Here is a 24,642-nt window from a genome sequence, read left to right as displayed (position 1 = left end):
GTCCATCATGTCTATATAATATATTCTCCACAAGAGACAAAAATAAAAGTTAGGCTGTGCTTTTTGGAACAACAGTGTCATGTAAGGAATTAATTTGAAAGTAGTTCTGTAGATAATCATGTTAAAGCACTTTACAATTTTGGTTAAAAATATTAAGTTATTCTGTATCCCTTATGTCTATATAATACGTTCTACAGAAGAGACCAAACAGAAAGTTAGGCTGTGTTACTGGAACATCAGAGTCACATAAAGAATGAATCTGAAACTAGTTCTGTAGATGATTATATTAAACACTTCACAATTTCAGTTAAAAATGTTATAGTTATTATGTGTCCCTTATGTCTATATATCACATTCTACACAAGAGATAAAAAGTAGGGCTGTGCTTTTTGGAATATCAGTGACATGTATGAAATTAATCTGAAACCAGTTCTTCACCTGATGCCGTTGCAACTCATTACCATTCCAGTTAAAAATGTTAATTTTTTATGTGTTGCATGAATCATATAATTTAAAAAGAAGTAGTATAGTCCGTAAGTAAATACAGTACACTGTATCCTTTTGTTAAAACATTGAGTTATATTTGAAATACTTGATTTAATACTTTCCCAATGTTTATTGCTTTGGTGTTTTGGTCTGTCTTAATTGTTCACACAAATCGCAGCATTTAATGGTTTATTGCTTTCTTATCAGATTACAAGAATGATAGAAGGCATCAGTCAGTTATACCTGTAATATGTTTTTCCTACAGTTGTTATGATTTCAATGTATCTTTTGGTTTAGAACCTTAATTTACTTGTATTTAGTAATAATAATCTGAGCATTTGCAAGTCTGAATAGTATATTTTATAGCTCATCTAATTCTAAAGGGCATGTCTATTCACTCTAGAGATCGTTGTCCCACCTTGTTCTTAGCTTACGTTTCAGTCAGTACAGTGCTCCTTTCTATAGCCTTTAAATGAGCCACTTGAAAGAACTTACAGAGGAGTGATTCCATACAAGCAAAATCATAATACTGCAAAGACTTCAGGAATTGTCCTTGTGATGTTATGAGGTAGTGCCATCTGTGTCAGGGAGAGTAGGTAAGTACATATGTACAGGGGGGAGCATAGCTAGCTGGAGTTTTGCAAAGATTTTCATGTTATTTGACTATCACACTGATCTGTACAGATGTTTGAGTTAAAAAATATATTTATAATGTTTCTTGTCTTAAAAATGCATCAACAGTAGGTCCTGCTGGACAGAAAGAATGTATGTGTGTATATTAGGTTGTATTGTAACTGATCAAATGTGCATGTTTATTAGAAAACCCTGGAAGTTTGAAATTTTGTTATAGCTTTCTGTTGCTGCCACAGATCTTAGCAAAGCTTGGTGTTTGTATTGTACCTGAGTCAGCTGACCAGAGGTGATGTCATCATCTAGCTACCATCTGGTTTCTTTGGAACTTTCACAGCAGCACTTTGCAACCTGACAGGAAAGATTTCTGCCTGTATATATATCTCACATCCACACAGACAAAGAAGGACATTGTCTGGCTTTTCTGTGGTAAGACACTCAGCACACATCAGCTTGCCTTGCTTTAGTTAAGTAGTCAGGGAACAGTTATTTGTTAGTCAGTCAGGGGCATTTAGTAAGAATAGTTTAGTAATGTTTTTGCATCTGTGAGAAACCTGTCCAACTGTATTATTTTTTATATTTCTGTGGATGAAACTCTGTTGTTTATTGTATTCAGTATTCTCCTGTTTTCTGTTTTATTATTTATCAGTAAATATTTTAATATATTTCATTGTGGCTGGTCATTTAGAGAATAGTTTTAACTTCTTGAGAGTGCATATGCGTATTTTAGTGACACTGTGGCTGCTCCTGAAAGCCTTGCTGCTTTGGTCACACCGTATCATTTGTATTAGTATTAATTGTGCACAGTATAATTGGGTACCCTTTGTAAGAGACTTAGGGTAGCTGACTGGTGGCAGAGTGATTACCTCAGAGTCTGGACAGAAAGGGGCACAGATACTGAATCTGTGTCAGCTTTTCCCAGGTGTGTATGTGTGTGTGAAACTAAAATATCCAAGTGTATGTGTGTCAGCTACTGGGAACAGGGACACAGAGCTCCAAAGTGGTCAGTGTGGAGTTTTGTATGGGTCTAGAGAGAGAGTCCAGCCCCAGGTCTGGACCGTGCTCCCTGTGTGCTCTTAAGGGAAATTGTGCTTGATGCAAGGAACTGTATCTAAAAATACCCTACACTGATCGACTACATTACAGTGACTATGAAACAGTGGCAGACCACTTTGCAATTAAGCCACGGTAAAGAACAAATTATTATCCCAGGGACAAAAAATTCAAAGGGAGATATTCCAGGGTGACTTTTTGTCACTGCTGCTATTCTGCCTTGCCCTCATCAGATGAGGAACTGAAAGCACAACTGCAAGTTGTCAAAATTTTTTCAGATATAAGAATGTCATTTGGTCTTGATAAATATGCAAAAGCAAACTTTAAAGTGGGAAAACTGCAGCACCAAGAAAACATCAGTTTGTGATATAAAAGAAGTTAAGCAAGATGGAGTGTATAAATATTTGAAAATTGATGAAGGATTAACAATAAAACATGAACAAATGCGAATCAAACTTAGTAAGGAATGCTTTAGAAGACTTAAATTAAGCCTGAAAACAGCATTGACATCTAGGAACAAAATTCAAGCTATAAATCAATTTTCTCCTCCTGTCCTAACTTACAGTTTTGGAATGATTGACTGGCCCCAAAACATGTTGGATAGATAAGACAGGAAGACAAGAAGGATACTTCATGCTCACCAAATGATTTATAAATATTAGTGCATACCAAGATTATATATTCCTCATTCCAAAGGAGGGCTGGACTGCCTTGAAATTGATCATGGGATTGCACACATATTTGCTGACCTCACAAGACCCAAACGTAGTGAAAGCTTTGAAACACGAGGAGAATAAATCTAAGGTGACTTCTCTGCTTAATCTTTCAGAAGCATATCGGTGTCATGCAGGAATGGAAATCAAACAAGAAGTAGATAAAAATCAGGCAGCAACTGAATGTGCCCAAAAACAAAAGAATATAAGGTGAATGACCAGATGAGAAGGCAAGAAATGTGGAAAATGCATAAATATAGTTCCAAGTATAGAAAACTTCTGGAAGAAGCTCATGTTGATGAGGATCAAATGCAGGAATAGTTAAGGAGTGGTGAATTCAAACCAAGAGATGAAAGGTTAATATTGGCAGCACAAGATAGTGGGCTATGTACACATTGGTTTACAAAGTCCATTGAACATGTAGGAAAAACAGACAAATGTAGGTTTTGTAAAACAGAACTGAAAACAGTTGCACACCTCATTGCTGGTTGTAACAAACAGTACTAATGGCAGAAGGACTGTATACCGAAAGGCATAATAATGTGGCAAGGCTGTTGCACTGGGGATTCTACAAACATTATGATACTGAAATGGCTGAAAAACACTAGAAACATGAGTCACAAAGAATCATAGAAAATGATGAAGTCTACATCACATGGGATCACCCATTACCAACTGTTCAAAAGATAGATGCTAGAAAACCAGATATAGTGGTCCATGAAAAGAAGACAAAAGTAGCATTGATCATTGAAATCACCACACCAGTGACTACAGTGTCTTGTGTCCAGAAAAGCATAAAGTCATGAAATATCAGGATTTGCAGGCAGAAATGAGAGCAATGTGGAAGAAAGATACCCAGACAGTTCCAATATTAGTAGGAGCAATGGGTCTTATAACAAATAATTTACAATCGTATTTAGATATGTTACCAATACATGTAACCCCATACGAATTGCAGAAGGAGTTATTACTGGGCACACATCTGGTGCTGCAAAGAGCACTTCTGGCTGACATTAAAGATTGAACAATATTAATTTCATGAACTTTAATCATACTTTGGCTTAGGAATGGGGTCCATTCCTGTCATGGTATTAGAAACCCAAAAGACTTGGAGAAATTAAAAAAAAGTCAGTGGTGAGGATTGAGTCTCCTTGATTGCTTGCCTGGAGTAGGGTCCCATCGCAGTCCTTGCATTTTCTTTTTTATGAGTTGCTTAAAAGTGACTTTTGTCTGGTTCACAAAGCAATGCATGATTCAGTTCTTCTTGAAATTGAATGCCTGTCCTGTGCTACAGTGGGAACTAACACCAAAAGAATGAGATCCTAACACTTAGGGCAACAGTTAAGGCCTACAAGAGACATAGAGGATGGAGAGGGTGAGAAGGGGGAAGCACAGTACAAGATACCTAGTAGAATGGCAATATAGGTGGTAAGGACATTAAAATGGGGAAATATGAAAGAGAGTTTGCAGAGGGGATCAGTAATGGAAAAAAATGTATTTTTGTTTTCTTTTGGTTATATAGTGAATAGGGGGAAGGGATGCCTAGACTAACATAAAAAAATACAAGCATATCACAGAAGACTGGAAAAAAGCAGAAGTACAGAATTACAACTTTGCTTTAGTCTTCACAAAGGAAAGCACAGATATGGTGATAATGGATATGTGACATGCCAGGGAGGAGACAGGACATGATGGTGAGAAGAGTGAACAGACATCAAGACAGGGATAGATAGAGATCAGGTGAAAACAGAGCTCACTGCCTTTGAGTATAATAAAGCATAAGGACCAGATGGGCTGCCTTCCAGAGTCCTCAGAAGTCTGACATGTTTGCTGGTAGAACCCTTGATAGGGCTGTTCTACAAGTTACTGACTAGTGCAGAAGTACCTGAGAAATGGAAGACAAGAAGGCTGGAATATTTTTACAATATTTCACTGAGGAAAATCTAGGGAGATGCAGGCCTTTAGCTTACTTTGGTAGTGAAGGTAACAGAAAATATCCTGAGGGCATTACTTAAAAAATAATCTCCAGAGCAGCAATCAACACAGGTTATTGGACAGAAGGAGGTCTCAATAAACCCAGATTCATCTTTATGATTTGGCCATGTGTGAACTTGATATGTAGCATCATTATATATGGTTTACCTGGACTTAAAAAGGCCTTTGACTTGATCCCACACAGGAAGCTGGGGCAGTTAGGTGTAGAACCAAAAGTAAGCAACTAGCTCACTTCATGGCTGAATGGTAAGACTCAAGAAGGTCGTAATGAGAGGGATATTGTTTAGTGGAGTAATGCACTGGTGTATTCTAAGTCCAGATAAAAGTTTTGGAGAGAGCTGACAGGAGCTGAACTACAGTAATTTTTGGGGAAATAGTATGGGAGGGAATGAAAGGACACTTGGGTAGGAGTGGGATATGGAGTTAGAACTTAATTTGTCCACAAGGATATTTGACATGTTGTAGGGATCAGAGTGAGATGCTCCATTAAAAATAAATTCAGTGCATAGCTGTGTGCTGCTTTAGCAAACAAAATGCTGGGGTGTGTTCTCAGTGAGGGTAGACTCTAGAAGCAAAGAGGTAATATCTCAAATATACAGGGCCCTGGTCAGACTATACCTTGAATACTGCATGTAGTTCTGAAGGCCATGGGGAAATGGACATCAACCTGCAGGAAGAAATCCAGAAAGATCTCTGTAATGGAAGAGAAGTAATATGACTGGAGACTGCAAACACCAGAGCTCTTCTAACCTGAGGCCATAAGAGAGGAAATCATTTTAATACACAAGATTACATTAGTAAAAGCTAAAGGAGCCATTCTGAAATGCAGCAGATGGTAAGGAATAACTAATCTCTGAATCTCTGAAAGTATTTCTTCATGAGAAGCTGGTAGACCTGTGGAATGGCACTCCCAAATATGTGGTGGAGAAGGAATCCACAGAGACAGTCAAGAGGTCCTGAAACAGATTGAAAAAGGTTGAGGGGAAGATAGGGATGGAGAGAGAATGTACAATGTTAAATTTACTTAATAGGCAATATTGGTATGCTGTCTCCATATGCCACAATATACTATAGATATTGTATACTTTGTACTTAAGAACAAATAAATCTATCTCAGTTTAATGATGCAGGATCTGAGCTAACCTTTCTGTGCAATGCATGTGTACTATTTTAAGGGATGTCATACAAAATCTGTAATTAACAGAGTTTATATCATATGCCTGCAGTTTTGATAACATGTTTCTGAATTATTCTTGAAGGTCGTTCTCAACTGACAGATCTAGATCCTCCAAGAAAAATACCACAAGGCTACTATGATTGTGGAGATGGATTCTATGACCCTAAAACCAGAATTGTCAGTGATTATAACCATAAATTTCTTAGGAATGCTGGTAAGTAGCTGGATGAAATATAAATAGTGGCTACATTGTGAATTTTCAAATTTTAACAAAGCTTACAGCAATGCTTTGCTGCTGATAGAATGGTTTGAGTCGCCACAGTTTTTGATACTAAAGTACATAAAAGACAATAAAATTCCATTTCAGTTTATTCTTCCATTCCATTCCATTAAACATAGTCTGTGCACACTATCATGTTATGCATGCCTTCAATTTTCAGATTATATATCTAAGCATGACAGGGGTAGACATCCAGCGATCTGAACATTGGCTGTGGACAACTGTCGCTGTTGATGTGACACCGCTCCCCCACATGCAAAATTGGGAAAAAAAGGCTGTGGTGGATGGATCTAAAATACTAATGTCAGACTACTCAAGGACATGTTAGCTGAAATAAAAAAAACATTGCATACTCTTTGACCAGTCAACATGTCATCATAATTGTATCACACTAATAAATGTACACACAGACACGTTCATCTCACAAACTATGTAAAATTCATGTACAAACACACACAAAACACACTTCTTTCATGATGGCAAGCCCCCACTGTACCCCCCAAAATGTATATCAATTCCAAGATCTCACTTCTTGTGGGGTAACTGCCACTTGGGTCAAAAAGTCATAAAACTGCTTGCTTCACGCACCCACTAATCACCCATTTCACATGGCCTTCAAACCAAACACCTGACATACATTCTAAAAATACATTTTCAAAGATCTCCCTCTTGTATAGACACACTTCCTTCTATTCCTTAAAGATTGCACACCAAATATCCTACCAGTAAACATATACAATGCATGTTGCGCACACACTGCAGTCCTTCTCTACACACACACACACACACACACACACACACACACACACACACACACACACACACACACACACACACTCTCTCTGTATTTCTTAACACCACATAAACACAAACAGACCATCCAGTCACTCTCACCACACATAAGACACACTCGACCTCTCACACCTCCCAAATCCTACCTGCACTTAAGATTTACACTTACCTATAAGTAGCAAACTCGTTGACAGCCTCCTACCTATAAATATATCTCTTTCACCTGCAATTCTATGTATTCTATTCTATTGTAATTGTCTTGCCTTCATGCAACTACATTATGATAAAACTGGGTTTTTGTAACCACTTACCCCAAAAACTATACTCATCTTAATGACATATTTCTTTTTATACATCTTGAAATAGTTATGCTATACTCCTGATTATTGAGACTGTATAACATTGTATTGCTACTTAATGCTTTGTAATAATCCTGTAACATTGCTGTTTAATGCTAATTTATAATGTAAATTGTATAATATGTTGGAGCTTTTCTCCCCGGGCCTCCACTGAAAATGGGCTCTTCAGCTCAGTCGGACAAGCCTGGTCAACAAATGTAAAATAAAATAAATAAATCACCAAATTCATTTATAACCTCTCTTGTATAGTAACAACTGCACTGTAATTTTCATAATGAACCATTTGATGTTTGTACAGCAATTTCCTTAAGCATCAACTCAAATGTTCATCTGTACAGAAAGTGAATCTCTCTCTCTCTCTCTCTATATATATATATATATATATATATATATATATGTGTGTGTGTATATATCATTAATTATAGCTATACTGCATAATAATGTATATAAATCATCTATTGGAATGTATGTACCTCTTTGTACTCCACCGCAATGTTTATGCTCTACACATTTTTGTTTCTGTTGTTTATACTGACTGATAACAATCTTTTTGCACTTTGGACCAGCCCTCCTACCTGATCAACAAGTAATAAATAAATAAATATAAACATAAAACAACCACAGATGTTCATCATATTGATCACTGCTACAGTATCCTTAGCTATATGGGTTATAGCCTGCCAAGGATAAAATAGGTGGCCAGCTTCAAAAGCTTAAGGACACCTTACACATGCCCAAATTATCACTCAGCTTAAACTAAGCTGACTGAAATAAAAAGCAGATCTAGGTGCCAGACCCTTCAGAGCTTTCCTGCAACCAAAGAGTGTGCTCTTTTGCAGGCTTTTGAGGATTGAGAGTCAGTGTGTGCTGTTCCTTTGCTGGGCAGATAAGTTCCCTTTGAAGAAAAATGTTCTACTTTATAGACATTATTTTACTGTACTTCCCTGTGTAGAAAGGTTGTTTTAAGGTAGGAGTGTATGTTGCAATGGATTGTTACAAGACTTAACTATACTTTTAAAGGGGAGCACTCTTTTCCTTTCTGCTTAGAAGTTGCTTAAAGTAATTGATAAGCAATTTTCTGTAGAGAAACTGTGTTTATTTTATTTTTTGGGGTTAGCAAAGTGTTTTAAAATGCATTTTAAATGTTTTTTTTTTTTTTTTTTTTTTTGAGAAAAAATACTTTTAAAGAAGTTAAATTTTTACTGGCTTTGCTGCTTGTTTCCCCCAGAAAAGAGGTAGTAACATTTTGGCTTGACCATGGAACAAACTACTGGTCCATTTTTGGCTTGACCATGGAACAAACTACAGGTCCTACAGTCAGCCCTTCTTCCAGTCACAAAAAATAAAAAAAGTTAAGCAAACAGCTTTTTCCACCATAGCAGACTAGCAATTTGCCTCAGCCACCGGTGGGTGACTCTGCTGTGGCTGTGGCTTGTTCCTCAGACCACTCATCTTTTATCCTGGATCCATTTGGTGTAGCCCCCCTATGGATCTGGGGGTTAGCCACATCTTCTGTGGCTATTGGTGTCCCCTCAATGGGCAAGGGAGAGCCACTCTTATAGGTCCTGAGAGATGGACTTCCCTGTTTGATCAGAATGTTCTGCCCATCCCTTGGGAAACTGCTGCCACCATTAATAACACTGTTGGCTCCATTATTTGTCAAAAAGAAACAAACTAAACATGTTAGGAGTAGTTTAGTGGATCTGGCTCAGGGTTTAATTCAGGCTACTGATCCTTCTTATAAGCTGTTTTCTGGTAAAAAAAGAGAGATACCTCTTTTCCTGAAGAGATATAAGATTCTGAATTTGTACAGGAAGGGACAGATACAAGGTTTTCTCCTCAATTGTCTGCTTCAGACTCAGAGGAGAGCTCACTTTCTGATTCTTCATTTGGGGGGGATCTGTTTCTCTGAGGCTATTTCCAGAATGTGCCAGTGTTTTCAGAAGGCGAACACTGAGGTTTTCCTCAGTCCCTCAGAAAATACTATGAGCTGTTTTAGAAGAAATTTCTAGAATCTTCATTCATTCCTCCAATTCTGTTGGCTCTGGAGGATGTGTGTGTCCTTGCCTGCAATTTTCATGATAGTTAACCTGCTTTCCTGAAAAAGGTATATAGAATGCATAACATTCTTCAGTTTTTTAAGTTATTATACATTCTTCCCAAACCTGACCCAACAGCTATAGCTTCAGTTAATCCTACTGATGCTAAACATTTTGTTAATTCCAAGACTACTCTTTCTGACAAGGTTGGTAAGTTTAGTGATAAGTATGGGAAAAGGTATACGCCTGCATGACTTTGATTTTCAGAATTTTGAATTGTCAGGCTCATATGTTAAAGTTTATTCTGACTAATTGTGAAACTATAAGGAATGTTTGTCTGCAGTTTCTTCTTGTGAGGAAAATCTGCTTCAAATAATTTATTTTTTTCCACTGTACAATTCACCACTCATTGTTTACAGTGTGACTCATTTGATACTTCTTCCAGGGTTATGGCCACTGCTACTGTTTTGAGAGGGTTTGCCTGGCTACATTCTCAGAACAACCCAGATTATGTGAAAATGAGATTTTAAATTCTATTTTTGATATAGATTTAGTTTTTGGTTTCTCTGCTGCAGAGGTTATCAAAAAGTGAGATTAAAGGGGAAAGTCAACACAAGGAACCTCTTAATTTTTTTTCAGCCCTTCTTTTTCAGATTTTCTGAGGAATCCTTAAGCTCTCATCCAATTTTGGCCAAAAAACAAAATAAACAATCTCAACAAAATACTGGTAAACAGACATTTAAGAAGAAATGGTGGTGGGGGGGAGTCCATAAAGAATTCATGAATCCCCTAACACTAAGGACAGTCCAGCAAGTCAAAATGACTATTTAAGGGACTCTTGCCCCTCTCCCCGGTAGTCCCCTTTCCCTTCCAGAACATCTAAATCTTCATTTTTCCCTTTGACAACAGATAGTTTCAGACAAATCGGTTCTGAAGATCATTCATCAAGGTTACAGATGGCAATGGGAGGAAATCCCTCCTTTCCAGGGGTTAATTTCTCATCCACCAGACCAGACTATTTTATTTCTACCAGTACTTCAACACATACTGATCTTTAGAGTGATAGAGCCAGTTCCTCCTTCCTAAGTTAGGAAAGGCTTTATTCAAGGATGTTTTAAGTTCCAATGAAAAAAGTGCTTGGAGACCATTTTTTTTCCTAAACCTGTTTGTGACAGTGCCCAAATTAAAAATTATGTCACTTCGCAACCTATTACCTATTCCTCCTCATTCAAGTTTCCTTTAACATTAGATTTAAAAGGTGATTATTATCACATTCTGAGTTACCTAGACTTCAGGTGTGTGTCTGAATTACATAATCACTTCTCTGCCTTACATTTTGGATTATCCACTTCACCAAGAGTGTTCACAAAGTGTCTAGCTCCAGATCTGATGTTATCCTTTTCATTCTTCCTCAATGTATGGGTTATGGATCTGACTTCAGATCCAACTCTCGAGCTCCTACCTCTACCAATAATGCCCTAGTCCATCCCCAATACTTCAGATCTCATTCGCTGCCATCTCGTAAGGACATGGATCCTCTCTCTGAGCATTTTGTCAGGTGTCTAGGTAGCCGTAAGTGCATTTTCTTCTTCAGAAAATCTTTCTCTCTCTCTCTCTCTCATATATATTTAAAGCTTTTCCTCCCTCTAAGTTTTCAAGTTTTCTTTCTGTCAGTTTAATTACTTCAAAAAAAGTAATTTTCTTAAGTACCATTGTTGGTACTCCTTTCTTTCCTTTTTCTTGTCTCTTTTTCTTACCCTTTTTAACAGGGTATTCTTTAATACCATTGTGGATATTTTTTATACCTTTACTTAGTTAAAAAAAATAAAAATATTTATTCACTCCTTTTCTGTTTGTTTTTCTGTAGCTTGCGGTTCTTATTATGACTGAGAAGCCTACAACGTTTAAAAAGTGCACTGTCTGTGGGCACAAAATTCAGAATTCAGATGCCCACAGGGAGTGTGTTTATTGTTTAGGAACATCACACCTGGGTAAGAACTGTATCATTTGTGCAGGGTTTAACTCCAGGGCTATAGCTGATATGTGAAACAAGCTAGTCTTAAAGGGTTTACCCCCTTCTTCTTTTTCTTTGTCTGGGGCCCAAACCCCCAGCAAATCTTCCAAAGCTCCATTGGAGCACAGAAAAAAAAAATCCCCACCTAAGTCTCTGAAGACTTTCTTCGTCCCCGGATCCTCCAAAAAAAATATGGAGGTCTTTGGATCCAACTTTATCAAATCTAAAGTGGAAATCTGCAGATCCTAAGCCTTTGGATCTGATAGTCATTTTATGTACCCTGCTGCTCAACCCACAGATCCAAAACCATTGGATCCAATCTTGGGTATTTTTCAGATGCTGAAAACTCATTCATATGAGTTTGTCATACACCCTATATCTCCTCGGCTCCTCTCCCCTGTTATGCAAACTCTGAGGAAGCAGTCCAGACCTCAGTCTACTACCTCATCTATCAAGTCCTCCAGGAGTTTCTCCTAAATAAAATAGAAGTTGAAGTTATGGAGTGCTTGTGAAGTAAAGGATTTGATGTAGAAGGTCTAACACAGGTTACATCACAGCAGAATGGAATGAGTCCCCAAAGCAGGGAGAAACAAGAAGATCAGGAAACATCTGAATATGGACATGGGAAAGAAAAAAGAGATTTAATATGGTGTCATATTTATACAAAAGAAAAAGCAAAACTAACCAATACAAAAAGAGCAGCACCAAAGATATTTGAAGAGAAATACAGGCAAAGGAATCTGGACATGGAAAACTTTACAAAACAAAAAATAAGAAGACAAAGAGGAAAAGTAGAAAAGGAGATTAGTAATGGAGAAGTTAAAGAAATAGAAACGGAGGTTATGGAGTACCTGCAAAGTGAAGGATTTAGTGTAGAAAATCTAATTCAGAAAGCACCACAACAGGATAGAGTAATGGATATCCAACTTAAGGGGAAACCAGTAGAACATGAAGCAATTGGTCAGGTGCCATATGAAGATAATCTGGAGCCTTCTACAGAAAATGTTCACTTGAAGTTAGACAGCAGGGGAAAGAACAGGAAACTGTGGAAACTTTGATGCAGTCAATGTTGAGGAGTGATAGGCCAGTGAGTTTCCATATGATAGAGCAACGAACAGCACAGGATGACATTGAGGAGAATGTGTCACAGGAAGATGCTAAAGAACCTTCTATAAAATGCCCACAGGAATTGGAAAACAAGGGATGTGCCCTCAGTTTGGAAGAAAATGAAGGAAATAGACTGCAGAAGGTTAATAAAACCCCAAAAGTCAGAAGTCTGATAAAACAAATAACCACAGTAATTAGGAATGTTCATAGAGAACCATGCGGTATAACAGAAGTAAACAGGATATATTACTGTGCAGCTAAATTAGTAATTTATAAAGTTCTACCACAAGAACACAGGGTAGTGAGGGAAAGGAAGGGGAGAAATCGAATACCATCATGGAAATATCAAAAAGAGAAATTATAAAGCAATTAAGGCAAGAAGTGCCACTGTTAGAAGACTATAGATCAACAAAAATAGTAAGAAAGATTGATGTGATAAAAGCAAAGTGCAATATTAGAACAGACCAGAATCTATCATGCAAATAACAAACTAAAAATTTCAGCACAGGTGGAAAAACTTAGAAGATACGAAGATAAATATAAAGGAAAAGTGCAAAATAAGCAAATTATTGATGTCCCAAAAAGGTTTTATAGAGAACTGGGAAATATGGTAAAAGGAATTGAAAGACCACCAAAAAAGAAGAAATAGATACATTTTGAAGAAGAATCTATAAGATCCTGTGGAACATAACAAAGATGCTAAATGGATAAAAGAAGTAAAAGAAAGAATAAGAAGTTTAAAGGTACAGGATATAAATTGGGGTGAAGTAACAGCTAGAGAGATTGAAACAAAGTTAAGAAAAGCCTCTAACTGGAAAACCCTAGGCCCAGATGCAGTACCTAACTTCTGGTTAAATGCATTAACATCTTTTCACGAAGATTTAGCCATGAGTAAGAACTATTTATATGCACACCCAGAATAGACACCCACCCGGCTAACAACAGGAAAAACAATGCTCCTACTTAAGAGTGAACCTGCAAGCTACCCTAAAAACTATAGACTAATAACTTGCCTACCGATGACATATAAACTATACATGGGAACTGATGCTGACAGAGTTTATAGTCATTTAGAAGAAAACTCAAGTATGGCAGTAGAACAAAAAGGCAATAAATGAAAGTCATATGGAAGAAAGGATCATTTGTTGTTAAATGAAGTTATAGTGGAGAACTATAAAAAGGGGATGAATCTAAGTGTGGCATGGATTGACTACAAAAAAGCATTAGATAGTATCCCTCATTCATGGATAAAAGAGTGCTTAAAAATGTATAAGATACACCCCACACTGATCGACTATATTACAGGGAGCATGAAACAGTGGCAGACCACTTTGCAATTAAGTCATGATAAAGGACAAATTTTTATCCCAGGGATAAAAATTCAAAGACAGATAATCCAGGATGACTCTCTGTCACCATTACTATTCTGCCTTGCCCTTAATCCATTAAGCTGTTAGAAAACAAAGTGTAAAGACTTCTCACCTTCTCTTTGTCAATGATTTAAAACTGTATAGCTCATCAGATGAACTGAAAGCACAACTGCAGGTTGTCAAAAGTTTTTCAGATAATATAATGTCATTTGGTCTTGATAAATGTGCAAAAGCAACCTTTAAAGCAGAAAAACTGCAATGCCAGGAAAACATCGGTTTGGGACAAGAATGTGATATAAAAGAACTCGAGCAAGAAGGAGTGTATAAATATTTGGGAATTGATGAAGGATCAACAATAAAACAAGAACAAATGTAAATAAAACTCAGTAAGGAACATTTCAGAAGACTCAAATTAATCCTGAAAACAGCACTGGCATCTAGGAACAAAATCCAAGCTATAAACCAGTTTGCTCTTCCTGTCATAACTTACAGTTTTGGAGTGATTGGCTGGCCCCAAAATGTGTTGGTTAGATTAGACAGGAAAACAAGAAGGATGCTTCATGCTCACCAAATAAGTTATAAAAATCAGTGCATACCTCCATTCCAAAGGAGGGATGGGCCTCCTTGAAATTGATTATATGTAAAGATCTGCAGTCATGGGAATCCAGACATATCTGCTGACCTCACAAAACCCAAGCATAGTGAAATTTTTGAAACATGAGGAGAATAAATCTAAGATGACTTCTCTGCTTAATCTCGCAGTAGCTTATCGGCGTCAAGCAGGAATAGAAATCAAACCAGAAGTAGATAAAAATCAGACAGCATGAATGTGTCAAAAAACAAAAGAAAGAAAAGAAAGAATATAATGTGAAGGATCTGATGAAAAGGCGAGAAATGTGGAAAAAGCATAAATATAGTTGCAAGTATAGAAAACATCTGGAAGAACCTCATGTTGATCAGGAATGAACACAGTAATGGTTAAGGAGAGGCATATTCAAACCATGAGATGAAAGGTTAATATTGGCTGCCCAAGAGAGTGGACTGCATACACGGTTTATAAAGTCCATTGAACATGTGGGAGAAACAGACAAATGCGGGTTTTATAAAACCGAATTGGAAACAGTTGCACATCTCGTTTCTGGCTGCGACATACTAATGGCAGAAGGACTATATACTGAAAAGCATAATAACGTGACGGCTGTTGCACTGGGGATTGTGCAAACATTATGGTACTGAAGTGGCTGAAAAACACTGGAAACATGAGCCACAAAGCATCATAGAAAATGAAGGTGTCTACATCACATGGGGTCATCCATTATCAATAGTTCAAAAGATAGATGCTAGAAAATCGGATATAGTGGTCCAAGAAAAGAAGACAAGAGTAGCATTGATCATTGAAATTGCCACACCCAGTGACTACAGTGTCTTGCATATAGAGATACACAAAGTCATAAAATATCAGGATCTGCAGGCAGAAATGAGAGCAATGTGAAAGAAAGATACCCAGACAGTTCCAATAGTAGTAGGAGCAACGGATCTTATAAAAAAGAATTTACAATCGTATTTAGATATGTTACCAATACATGTAACTCCATACAAACTGCAGAAAGAGTCATTACTGGGCACATTGCGGGTTCTGCGAAAAGCACTACTGGCTGACATCAAAGAATGAAACAGTACTAATTTCATGAACTTTAATTGTACTTTGACTTAAGAATGGGGTCCATTCCCATCATGGTATTAGAAACCCAAAAGACTTGGAGAAATTAAAAAAGGAAGTCTCTCGGAAGTGGATAGGATGTTGAGAAAGTTCCTCAGAGTTCAGATCCAGATGGAAGTTATACCAGTTCCATATCTCATCATATCTGTGAGCCTTCCATGCAGTTGTACCTCCTTCTCAAATTTGTCCTTTAGTTTTAGAGCCCCAGGATCCAAGAGTTACAAGAGTACCGGTATTGGAGCCAAAGAGAATAACATCTTCAATCTCAGATGTCTCCCTGACTAGTTCTGCTCTTGTCCCCTTGGATCAGGTTGAGTCTCGGAGCCAAAGCGTTGGTGTCAGATCAGTGGGGTCAGGATAGACTCAGATGTTGCTGGAGCCTTCCTTGCCCCTTGGGGCTTTGGTGTAAGAAAGCTCAAGTCTGACTTCCTCCTCAAGACACAGATCTGGTCAGAGTCATGGCTTGCCTGCTTCAGAGGTTTCAGCTGTGGTGTGGCTGGCCATGGCTTCCCCATGTCCATCACCCTTTGAGGTTGTGGAGAGGGTGTTCTGTCATTCAAGAGATCCAGTCTCTCATACATCCCAAGATCCTACACCTTGTCCCTTTTGATTCCAAGCTTTGATCCCATCAGATCTACTCCACAGGTGCAGCAAGTACCAAGTAGCATCAAGACGATCCCATAGAGGAACTACCCCTCTGGTCGGACACCTCTCCAGACCATCCAACTGAGGAGGTTCACCAAAATAGAATGTGCAAAAGGAGGCACATAATCCCTTTGGAATCCCTTACTGAAGATACTGACTTCGACAAAGGTGAAGGATCCTCCAGATCACCATCTGATGACATCTCCTTTGGAGACATTTTGAAAATCTTTAAGCAAAAAGGTGGTGATCTAGTCTCTTGCCAGGTATGGAAAGTACCGGATACTGCTGAACCGATCCCACATCAACTTGTCAAAATTTTAGCCCCTCCAAAAGATAGACCACATTAGAACAAAGAAGTCCCTGTTGATGTGATGGTTGTGGCGGCAGCCACCAAGAAGGAGCTTGCAGAGCAGGGCTCCATTGTTCACCCCCCCAATAGAGAGTCCAGAGCACTGGACAGATTTGGAAATCATATATTTGCATCAGTGACCTTCACCTTGAGGGCCCTGAACTATTTGGTGCACTTTACAAGACCGCAGAGGGATTTGACCAAGGAATTCTCAAAGTCTCTCTCAGAGTCCATGTCTCCAGAGGATTATAACAGATCATCCTCACAGCTGGCCACCCTTATCTACAACAAATGCATCCATGAGGCTAATTTCACATGCAGCAGAAGGTACCTTATGGGCCACCAGTTCAGGCACTACCATAAGGAGACATGCCTAGATGAGGTTATGTGATTTTATGCTTTTCAAGTCTTCTTTCATCAATCCTCCCTTTGATGGGACTTCCTTGTTTGGCCTGTCTGTGAAAGAAACTCTTTCCTACACTGAACAGGAAAGAAAAACCCTGTCTGCTATAGGGATTCACCTTTGTACCCCCTCAACAATCTTTTCAAGGAATCAAAGTGGAGGCAAGAAAATATTGTTCCATAAATCTCAGGGATATTTCCAGGATTCACGTGGGGACAATTCCCTGAGAGGCAGATGTGGGAATTCGAATGGAAGACACTGTCCTCATGGCAGACGAGGCCCACAGAATCAGGGCTTCAGAGATTCTTTTCCAGATAGCTCCCTGAAGGGCTGATCAACTGCTCACCTCTGGATGCAGGTGGGGAACATTTGTCCTTGCACACAGACAGCTGGGTTACTATAACAAAATATTCTTGGGTGCTAAGCATAATATACAGATGTTATTTTATACCATTTCTTTCAAACACCCCCTCCCAAGAGAAACAAGCTTCCAGGTATTCCACCCAGTCAGAGAGAAGCTGCAGCTCAAGAAATTCAGAAGTTGTTGGACAAAAGAATGATCTAGGAGGTCCCATCAGACCAGAGAGGATTCAGAACTTACTCAAGGGTTTTTTTAGTGCAAAAAAAAGACAAGGGACCTGAGACCAGTTTTGGATCTAAGCAATTTGAACTGATTATGTGAGGAAGCAAAGTTCCGAATGGTCATGGTTCAGTCCATTCTACTTCTTTTTACACAAGGATGATTGGATGTGCTCAGTCGATCTTCAGGATGCATACTATTACATAAAAATGGACAGATGCTCCCAAAAACATTTGCACTGTTGGTTGGGATCCGGTCACTATCAATTCAGAGCCCTGCCCACTGGACTTTCTACAGCTGCCAGAGTGTTTAGTAAGTGTAGGGCAGTGGTAGCAGCTCACTTGAGACTGCAAGGATTCTGGGTGTTTTCATACTTAGACGATTGGCTCCTCACCCCTCCAACCAGGCATCTCCTAGAACAGTCAAGGGAATATTTGCTGCAAATTTGCCAATCTCTAGTCAGAACAGTCAACATTTTCAAATCAAAACTACTACCGGTACAGAGCCTGGAGTTCATCAGTGCTCATCAGAACACAATTAGTTAGATTGCTTCTCTACCCCTGCATTGTGTGACCACAATCAGTTCCCAGGTTCAACAAATTATTTCTCATCATGCTCCTTCCACCAGACTGGTTCTACAGGCTCTAGGTTCCATGACGGCATCTGTAGTATTAGTCCCTTCAGCACATTACTATAAAGTGTTCTGTAATGGACTCTAGTTGTTCAGTGGTCTGTTCTTCAACATCCTCTTTCCTACCCAGTCAGACTCACTCAGGTATGCAGAAATTATCGTCAGTGGTGGATCCAGTTGGGTGACAGTGTCATAGTTTGCCCCTTTGCTCTGTCTACCCCAATAGCCACAGTAACCACAAACGCCTCCTAACTGGGGTGACGGTGGGGCATTTTTTGGGATGGACAGTCCGAGGTATGTGGTCCCCCAGAGACCAGTTTGTATATCAATGTCCTGGAGATGAGAGTGGTCCTTCTGGCATAGCAGACATTTCAAGATGTTCTCCCTGTGGGGACCAATGTGATACAAACCATCCACATATATGTGATCTGATATATCAACAAACAAGGCAGAACTCAATCTTATCCCCTCTGTCGAGAAGCTAGATTGTGGTAATGGGTGATCTCCTCCAACCGCTTTCTAGTAGCAACACACATCCCGGGGAAATCCAGTGTATTAGTGAACAAGTGCAGCAGATCCATTCTGAGTGGTCTCCCAGTCAGTGGCAGAGAAAATTTTCCATCACTGAGACCGACCTTGCTATGATCTATCTGCTTCTCCTCACAATGACAAATGCAACAGGTATTTTGCCATGATCCGTCCTCAGGGGAGTCACCAAGAGATGCTCTAGTCCAAGTTTGGCCCTCTAGTCTCCTTTACACCTATCCCCCAATACCTCTGATTCCAAAACTCTTACAGAAAACCAGCTGGTTGAAAAGCTCAGTTATCCTCATTGCCCCCTTCAGGCCTCACCAGGTCTGGTTTCTCTTCCTTTGGTCTCATATTTGTTATCCTCTTTGGAAGCTGGACCCTGTCGACCTTCTATCACATCCCTCAGGGATAAAATATCCCAGTATTCCAGCACTCAAACTAACTGCATGGTTTCTTTAGTTCAGTTCATAGCTAGACAGCCCAGGCTCTCTTCCCCAGTTTGATAGACTTTTGTTCTCACAGAAAGACTCCACTAAGATAATTTACAAGAGCAAGTGGAAAAGATTTTCAATCTGGGCCCTGAAAAATGATGTTGATCCCTTTACTGCCCCTATTTCTTCTGTATTGGAGTTTTTAGCCTCTCTTTTTAAAGAAGTTGCTAGTTTTTCTACAATAAATGTACAGTTGGAAGCCATATCAAACTTTCACTCAGGAGATAATGCTTCTTACCTGGCTGTTTCCAAATTATGTAAGGGCTTTCTTAGGGCACCTTCCTGCTTAGACCACTAATGAAAGATCAGTCATCTCCCTGGGACTTAACAGTAGTACTGAAAGGTTTAACTCAACAACCCTTTGAACCTTCAGCAAAAACGGACTTAAAATTCCTATCTTGGAAAACAGCCTTTTTACTTGCTATTACTTCTGCTAAAACTCTTTCATCGAAAGATCCATACATTGTTTTTCATAAAGACAGAGTTAACTTATGAACCAATCATTCTTTCCTACCAAAAGTGGCTTCTGAATCAAATATAAATCAAACCATTCATGTACTAGTCTTCTTTCCAAAACTTTTGAACAAGGGATGTAGATAGACAACTACGTTTCTACTTAGAAAGAACAAAAGAGTTCAGAAAAATGGACGAACTGTTTGTCTGTTTTTCACCTAGTCATCTGGGTTTTCCAATTTCTAAAGTTACATTGGACAAATAGATAATTAATTGCATTTCCTGGATTTATTCTCAGTAAGGTCTGTCCTTACTAAAACCATCTATAAGCCCTATCAACTAGATCCATGGCCACCTCATCTGCCTTCTGATGTAGAACTACTATTGATTATAGTTGTGCAGCAGCCACCTGGTCTAATGCTCATACCTTTATTACTCATTACAAATTGGACATAATTTCCAGAAGCAAAGCTGCTTTCGATTCAGCACTTCTCCGGAATATCCTTCCATGAGGGCCGCCCAAGATTTACATTGCTGGGGACTCTGTCCCATATACTGAGGAAGAATGAAAAGGAATGAAAAGAACAACATCAGATATTAAAGTATGTACTCACCATAACTAGCAATCTCTGCTGTCCATTTTTATTCTTCCTCAACTCCTCTGCCTCCTTCCCCCTTCCTGTCATATTCTGGAGTGACCCGATGGACCTTTGGAACCCGCAGTTCTAGGTCTAAGTCCTGGTTTAATTTTCTCTTCTCTTCTTCTATTATATATTGAAACCTTTATGGCAGCAAACTTGATCTGAGGTATTAAGACTGGACTAGGGCATTATGGATAGAGGAAAGAGCTCGAGAGTTGAATCCAAAGTATGTAGAATGTGGTCGAATCAAATCCGAGTTCAGATCTGTAACCATACATTGAGGAAGAATGAAAATGGACAACACAGATGCCTAGTCATGCTGAATACATAACTTTAATTTATAGCTCATTGCAGTCTACAGGGTATCCACATTTTTGTACATTTAGACTACTTGCTTATCTTTGCAAGGGTCTTTTTTAAAGTGTCAGGAATCTCTCTGTCTTAGGTGAGAGATCTCTTACATAAGCTGGGATTCCAAGAGGACATTCAAAAGTCTTTCTTGACTCCCTCTCACAGGATTGTGTTTCTGGGATGTCAGCTGTATACCACGGTTCAGAACGTTTCTTCCTCAGGAAATAAATAGATCTGTTTCTAGACCTGTTTCTGTAGGTTTCCAGTCAAACTTCGGTCACTGCTAGGGAATACCTCAGGATTTTGAGTCTCATGGCTTCTATGATTTTCACGATGCCCTTGGTAATACTCCACAAAAAAGATGCAGAGGGATCTGAAGTATCTTTGATCCCAGCACCAATGCCCCTTGTCTTTTCAAATTCCAGTGCTGTAGTTTGTCAGAAGGGAAATCACTTGGTGGAGACAATAGATATTGCTGTGTAAAAAAACAGGAATAAGTAAACTCTGAAAATGAAAAGCAGGAACAAGTAAATTTCATCATTGCTTTTTGGCAGAGATTATTTAAATGGATGTCAGTGAATTTTGAATCTGTCTGAAGAAGTTCATATAACTTGGAATGAACGAAAGCGCTTACGATTAAATTCTGGATAAAAGAGTTGAATTTTTTCTTTATCCATGCGTCTCTTTTTCAGTAGATATCACTATATTCAGGTCTCCCCTTCTCCCTTCCTGTTCCAAAGTAGTCAGTCACTATAGATGCCTCGGACTTTGCTTGAGGAGCAGTTTCAGGAGTGATAAAAGTGCAAGGTGTGTGGGACACCAAGGGCAGATGCAAGTACATAAATATAAATGAGATGCTTACTCTGATGAAGGCACTCAACTCTCTGTATCATGAGATACATCAACAAGCAAGGGGGAACCAGGTTGTATCCCATCTGTAGAATAGCCATGTTAGCTTTGGATATAGCACAGCACAATCTCAATCTACAGGCATGCTACATTGCATCAGAGCAAAATTGTGTGGCAGACAATTTATTTATTTATTTATTTTTATTTTACATTTGTTAACCGGGATAGTCTGACTGGATATATGTCCATTTTCAGCGGAGGCCCGGGGAGAAAAGCTCCCAACAGTAACAAAAACATCATTACATAACACAAAAACATTATTACATATCACATATCTCGAATGGCATGATAGAATATTTGCAGAAGAACATTGAGACATTGATATAATATTTACAGAAGAACATCAAGACAATCCATACATATAAAAAAAAAAAAAAAAAAAGCTGAGTAAGATCAAGGCAGACACTAATGAATGGAAACTAGAGCAGGGGGTCTTCCAGGATATGATCTATCTATGTGAAGTTCCTCAAGTAGACCTCTTTGCCTACTCTCTGAACAATCAGCTGACAAGATTCTGCTTCAGAACTCCATGGAAGAAGACCTGGAAGACGGATACCTTTTCTTTTTCTTTGACAGGAATGTTCATGTATGCTTTTCCACCCTTCCCATTAATATCCAGGGTATTTCTGAAGATTCAAAAGGAATCCCCCAAGATCAGTGTGGTGACTCCCATATGGACCAGCCAACCATGCTTCTTCCATTTTTTAGAAGTGGCTGGGGCAATTACAACAAGCTTCCTCAAAGACTGGGTCTACTCATACAAGAACAGGAATGCTTGATACACAGTTATATCAATCAACTTCAATTGACTACCTGGATGATAGAGTCTTAATTCTCTTTAGTCACCCATTTACCAAGGACATGGAGCAAGAAAGACTGCTAGTAGGAAGTTGTATATTAGCAAATGGAAAAGGGTTTCTGTTTGGTCCCAGCAACATAACCATCACCCATTCAAGGCTTGTTGTCTGATTTTACACTGTTTGTATTAATTACTATCCCATGGCTTTTCTTACTCCTCTGTCAAGGTTCATTTATCAGACACTTCACCATGTATGCCATTGGATCCTCCTCTTTCCTTGGTCTCTGTCTATTTAATATACTGCTTAGTTTGTGCCTGTTTCTATGCTGGTATGACAACACGGAGGCTAAGGGACCGGATGAGGGAGCACTTGTATGACATTGCAAGAAGAGCAGGAACCAATGCCCTGGCAAGACATGCTGGGAGATTTGGAGCTACACATACATTTAGATTTTTGGTGAAAGACAAGGTTGTCATTAATAGTAGAGGGGGAGATGCAAAAATAAAGACAGAGACCAAGGAGCTGGAGTGGATTGTAAGACTTTGGGCGAATATGGGAAAAGGTTTAAATGGCAAGCTTAATATCAAGCCTATCCTATTGGGCAGGGATCTACAGAAGTAGAAATGTCAGCTATCAGTTGGCAGACTTTATATTAAGCTCTAGTATAATATTGTGCCCCAGGTTATCAGCATGTAAGTCTGTAGGTAAAGTATCCATCAATATAAGTTCTCATTGTGTGCCATTGGAGAATACTGGATTCATTTTATTTCTATTTATTACTATTTTTGGCTTTTGAAAATCTGTATTATGTTGTGGGTATGATGCATTTATGTTATGTATTATGTATTGAGTGCTATTGAGCATGCATTACCTTAGTCTAGTAAACTAATGCTTTAGTATAGTTATTTTACTCTGTTGAATGTAGTATGACTTCAAATCTAGATGAAAGGATAGTTTTTTACATAATTAATTGTGAATTGATAGGTTTAAATTTTGGAGGGTTGTTCAGATGGAAGGGAAGTAAGGCCAGGTGTTTAGGAAACGGGTTCAAATTGTTCTATCATGGTGTGGGTGGCAGGAGAAATGGGGTAGGGGTTATACTAAAGGAACAATATGCCAAGAGTGTTTTAGACGTGAAGAGAGTGTCTAACAGAGTGATGTTTATGAAGCTCAAAATTGATGGTGTAATGATGAATGTTGTTAGTGCATATGCTCCACAAGTTGGGTGTACGATGGATGAGAAAGAGAAATTTTGGAGTGAGTTGGATGAAGTTGTGGTGAGTGTACCCAAGGGTGAGAGACTAGTGATTGGAGCGGACTTTAATGGGCATGTTGGTGAAGTGAACAGAGGGGATGAGGAAGTGATGCGTAGGTATGGTGTTAAGGAGAGGAATGCAGAAGGTCAGATGATTGTGAATTTTGCGAAAAGGATGGACATGGCTGTGGTGAATACGTATTTTAAGAAGAGGGAGGAGCATAGGGTGATGTACGAGAGTGGAGGAAGATGGACACAGATGGATTATATCCTATGTAGGAGGGCCAGTCTGAAGGAGATTGGAGACTGTAAAGTGGTGGCAGGGGAAAGTGTAGTTAAGCAGCATAGAATGGTGGTCTGTAGGATGACGTTGGTGATCAAGAAGAGGAGGAGGAGTGTGAAAGCAGTGCCAAGGATTAAATGGTGGAAGTTAAAAATGGGTGATTGTGAAGTGGAGTTTAGGGAAGAGTTAAGACAGGCACTGGGAGGCAGTGGAGAGTTACCAAATAGCTGGGTAACTACAGCAGAACCAGTAAGGGAGACTGCTAGAAAGGTGCTTGGTGTGACATCTGGACAGGGGAAGGAGGACAAGGAGACCTGGTGGTGGAATGAGGAAGTACAGGAGAGTATACAGAGGAAGAGGCTGGTGAAGAAGAAGTGGGATTGTCAAAGAGATGAAGAAAGTAGACATGAGTATAAGGAGATAAGGCGCATGGCAAAGAGAGAGATGGTGAAAGCTAAGGATAAGGCGTATGGAGAGTTGTATGAGAGATTGGACACTAAAGAGGGAGAAAAGGACCTGTACCAATTGGCTAGACAGAGGGACAGAGCTGGGAAAGATGTGCAGCAAGTAAGGGTGATAAAGGAT

The 24,642-nt window shown here is 39.0% G+C and overlaps 1 protein-coding gene across 1 annotated transcript in view; it reads left to right on the top strand.

Annotated features, from left to right (window-relative positions):
- Positions 1-24,642, top strand: part of MORN5 (MORN repeat containing 5) — a 556,302-nt gene that overhangs the window by 227,784 nt on the left and 303,876 nt on the right. Inside the window, exon 4 of the mRNA XM_044058714.1 lies at positions 6,137-6,268. Coding sequence (XP_043914649.1) covers positions 6,137-6,268 — 132 coding nt within the window. The remainder of the gene's footprint in view (positions 1-6,136; positions 6,269-24,642) is intronic.

The sequence above is a fragment of the Protopterus annectens genome, chromosome 16.part0 (assembly GCF_019279795.1).
Source record: "Protopterus annectens isolate FY-2018-M chromosome 16.part0, PAN1.0, whole genome shotgun sequence".
NCBI classification, from domain to species: domain Eukaryota; kingdom Metazoa; phylum Chordata; order Ceratodontiformes; family Protopteridae; genus Protopterus; species Protopterus annectens.
This window is presented reverse-complemented; position numbering and strand designations above follow the sequence as displayed.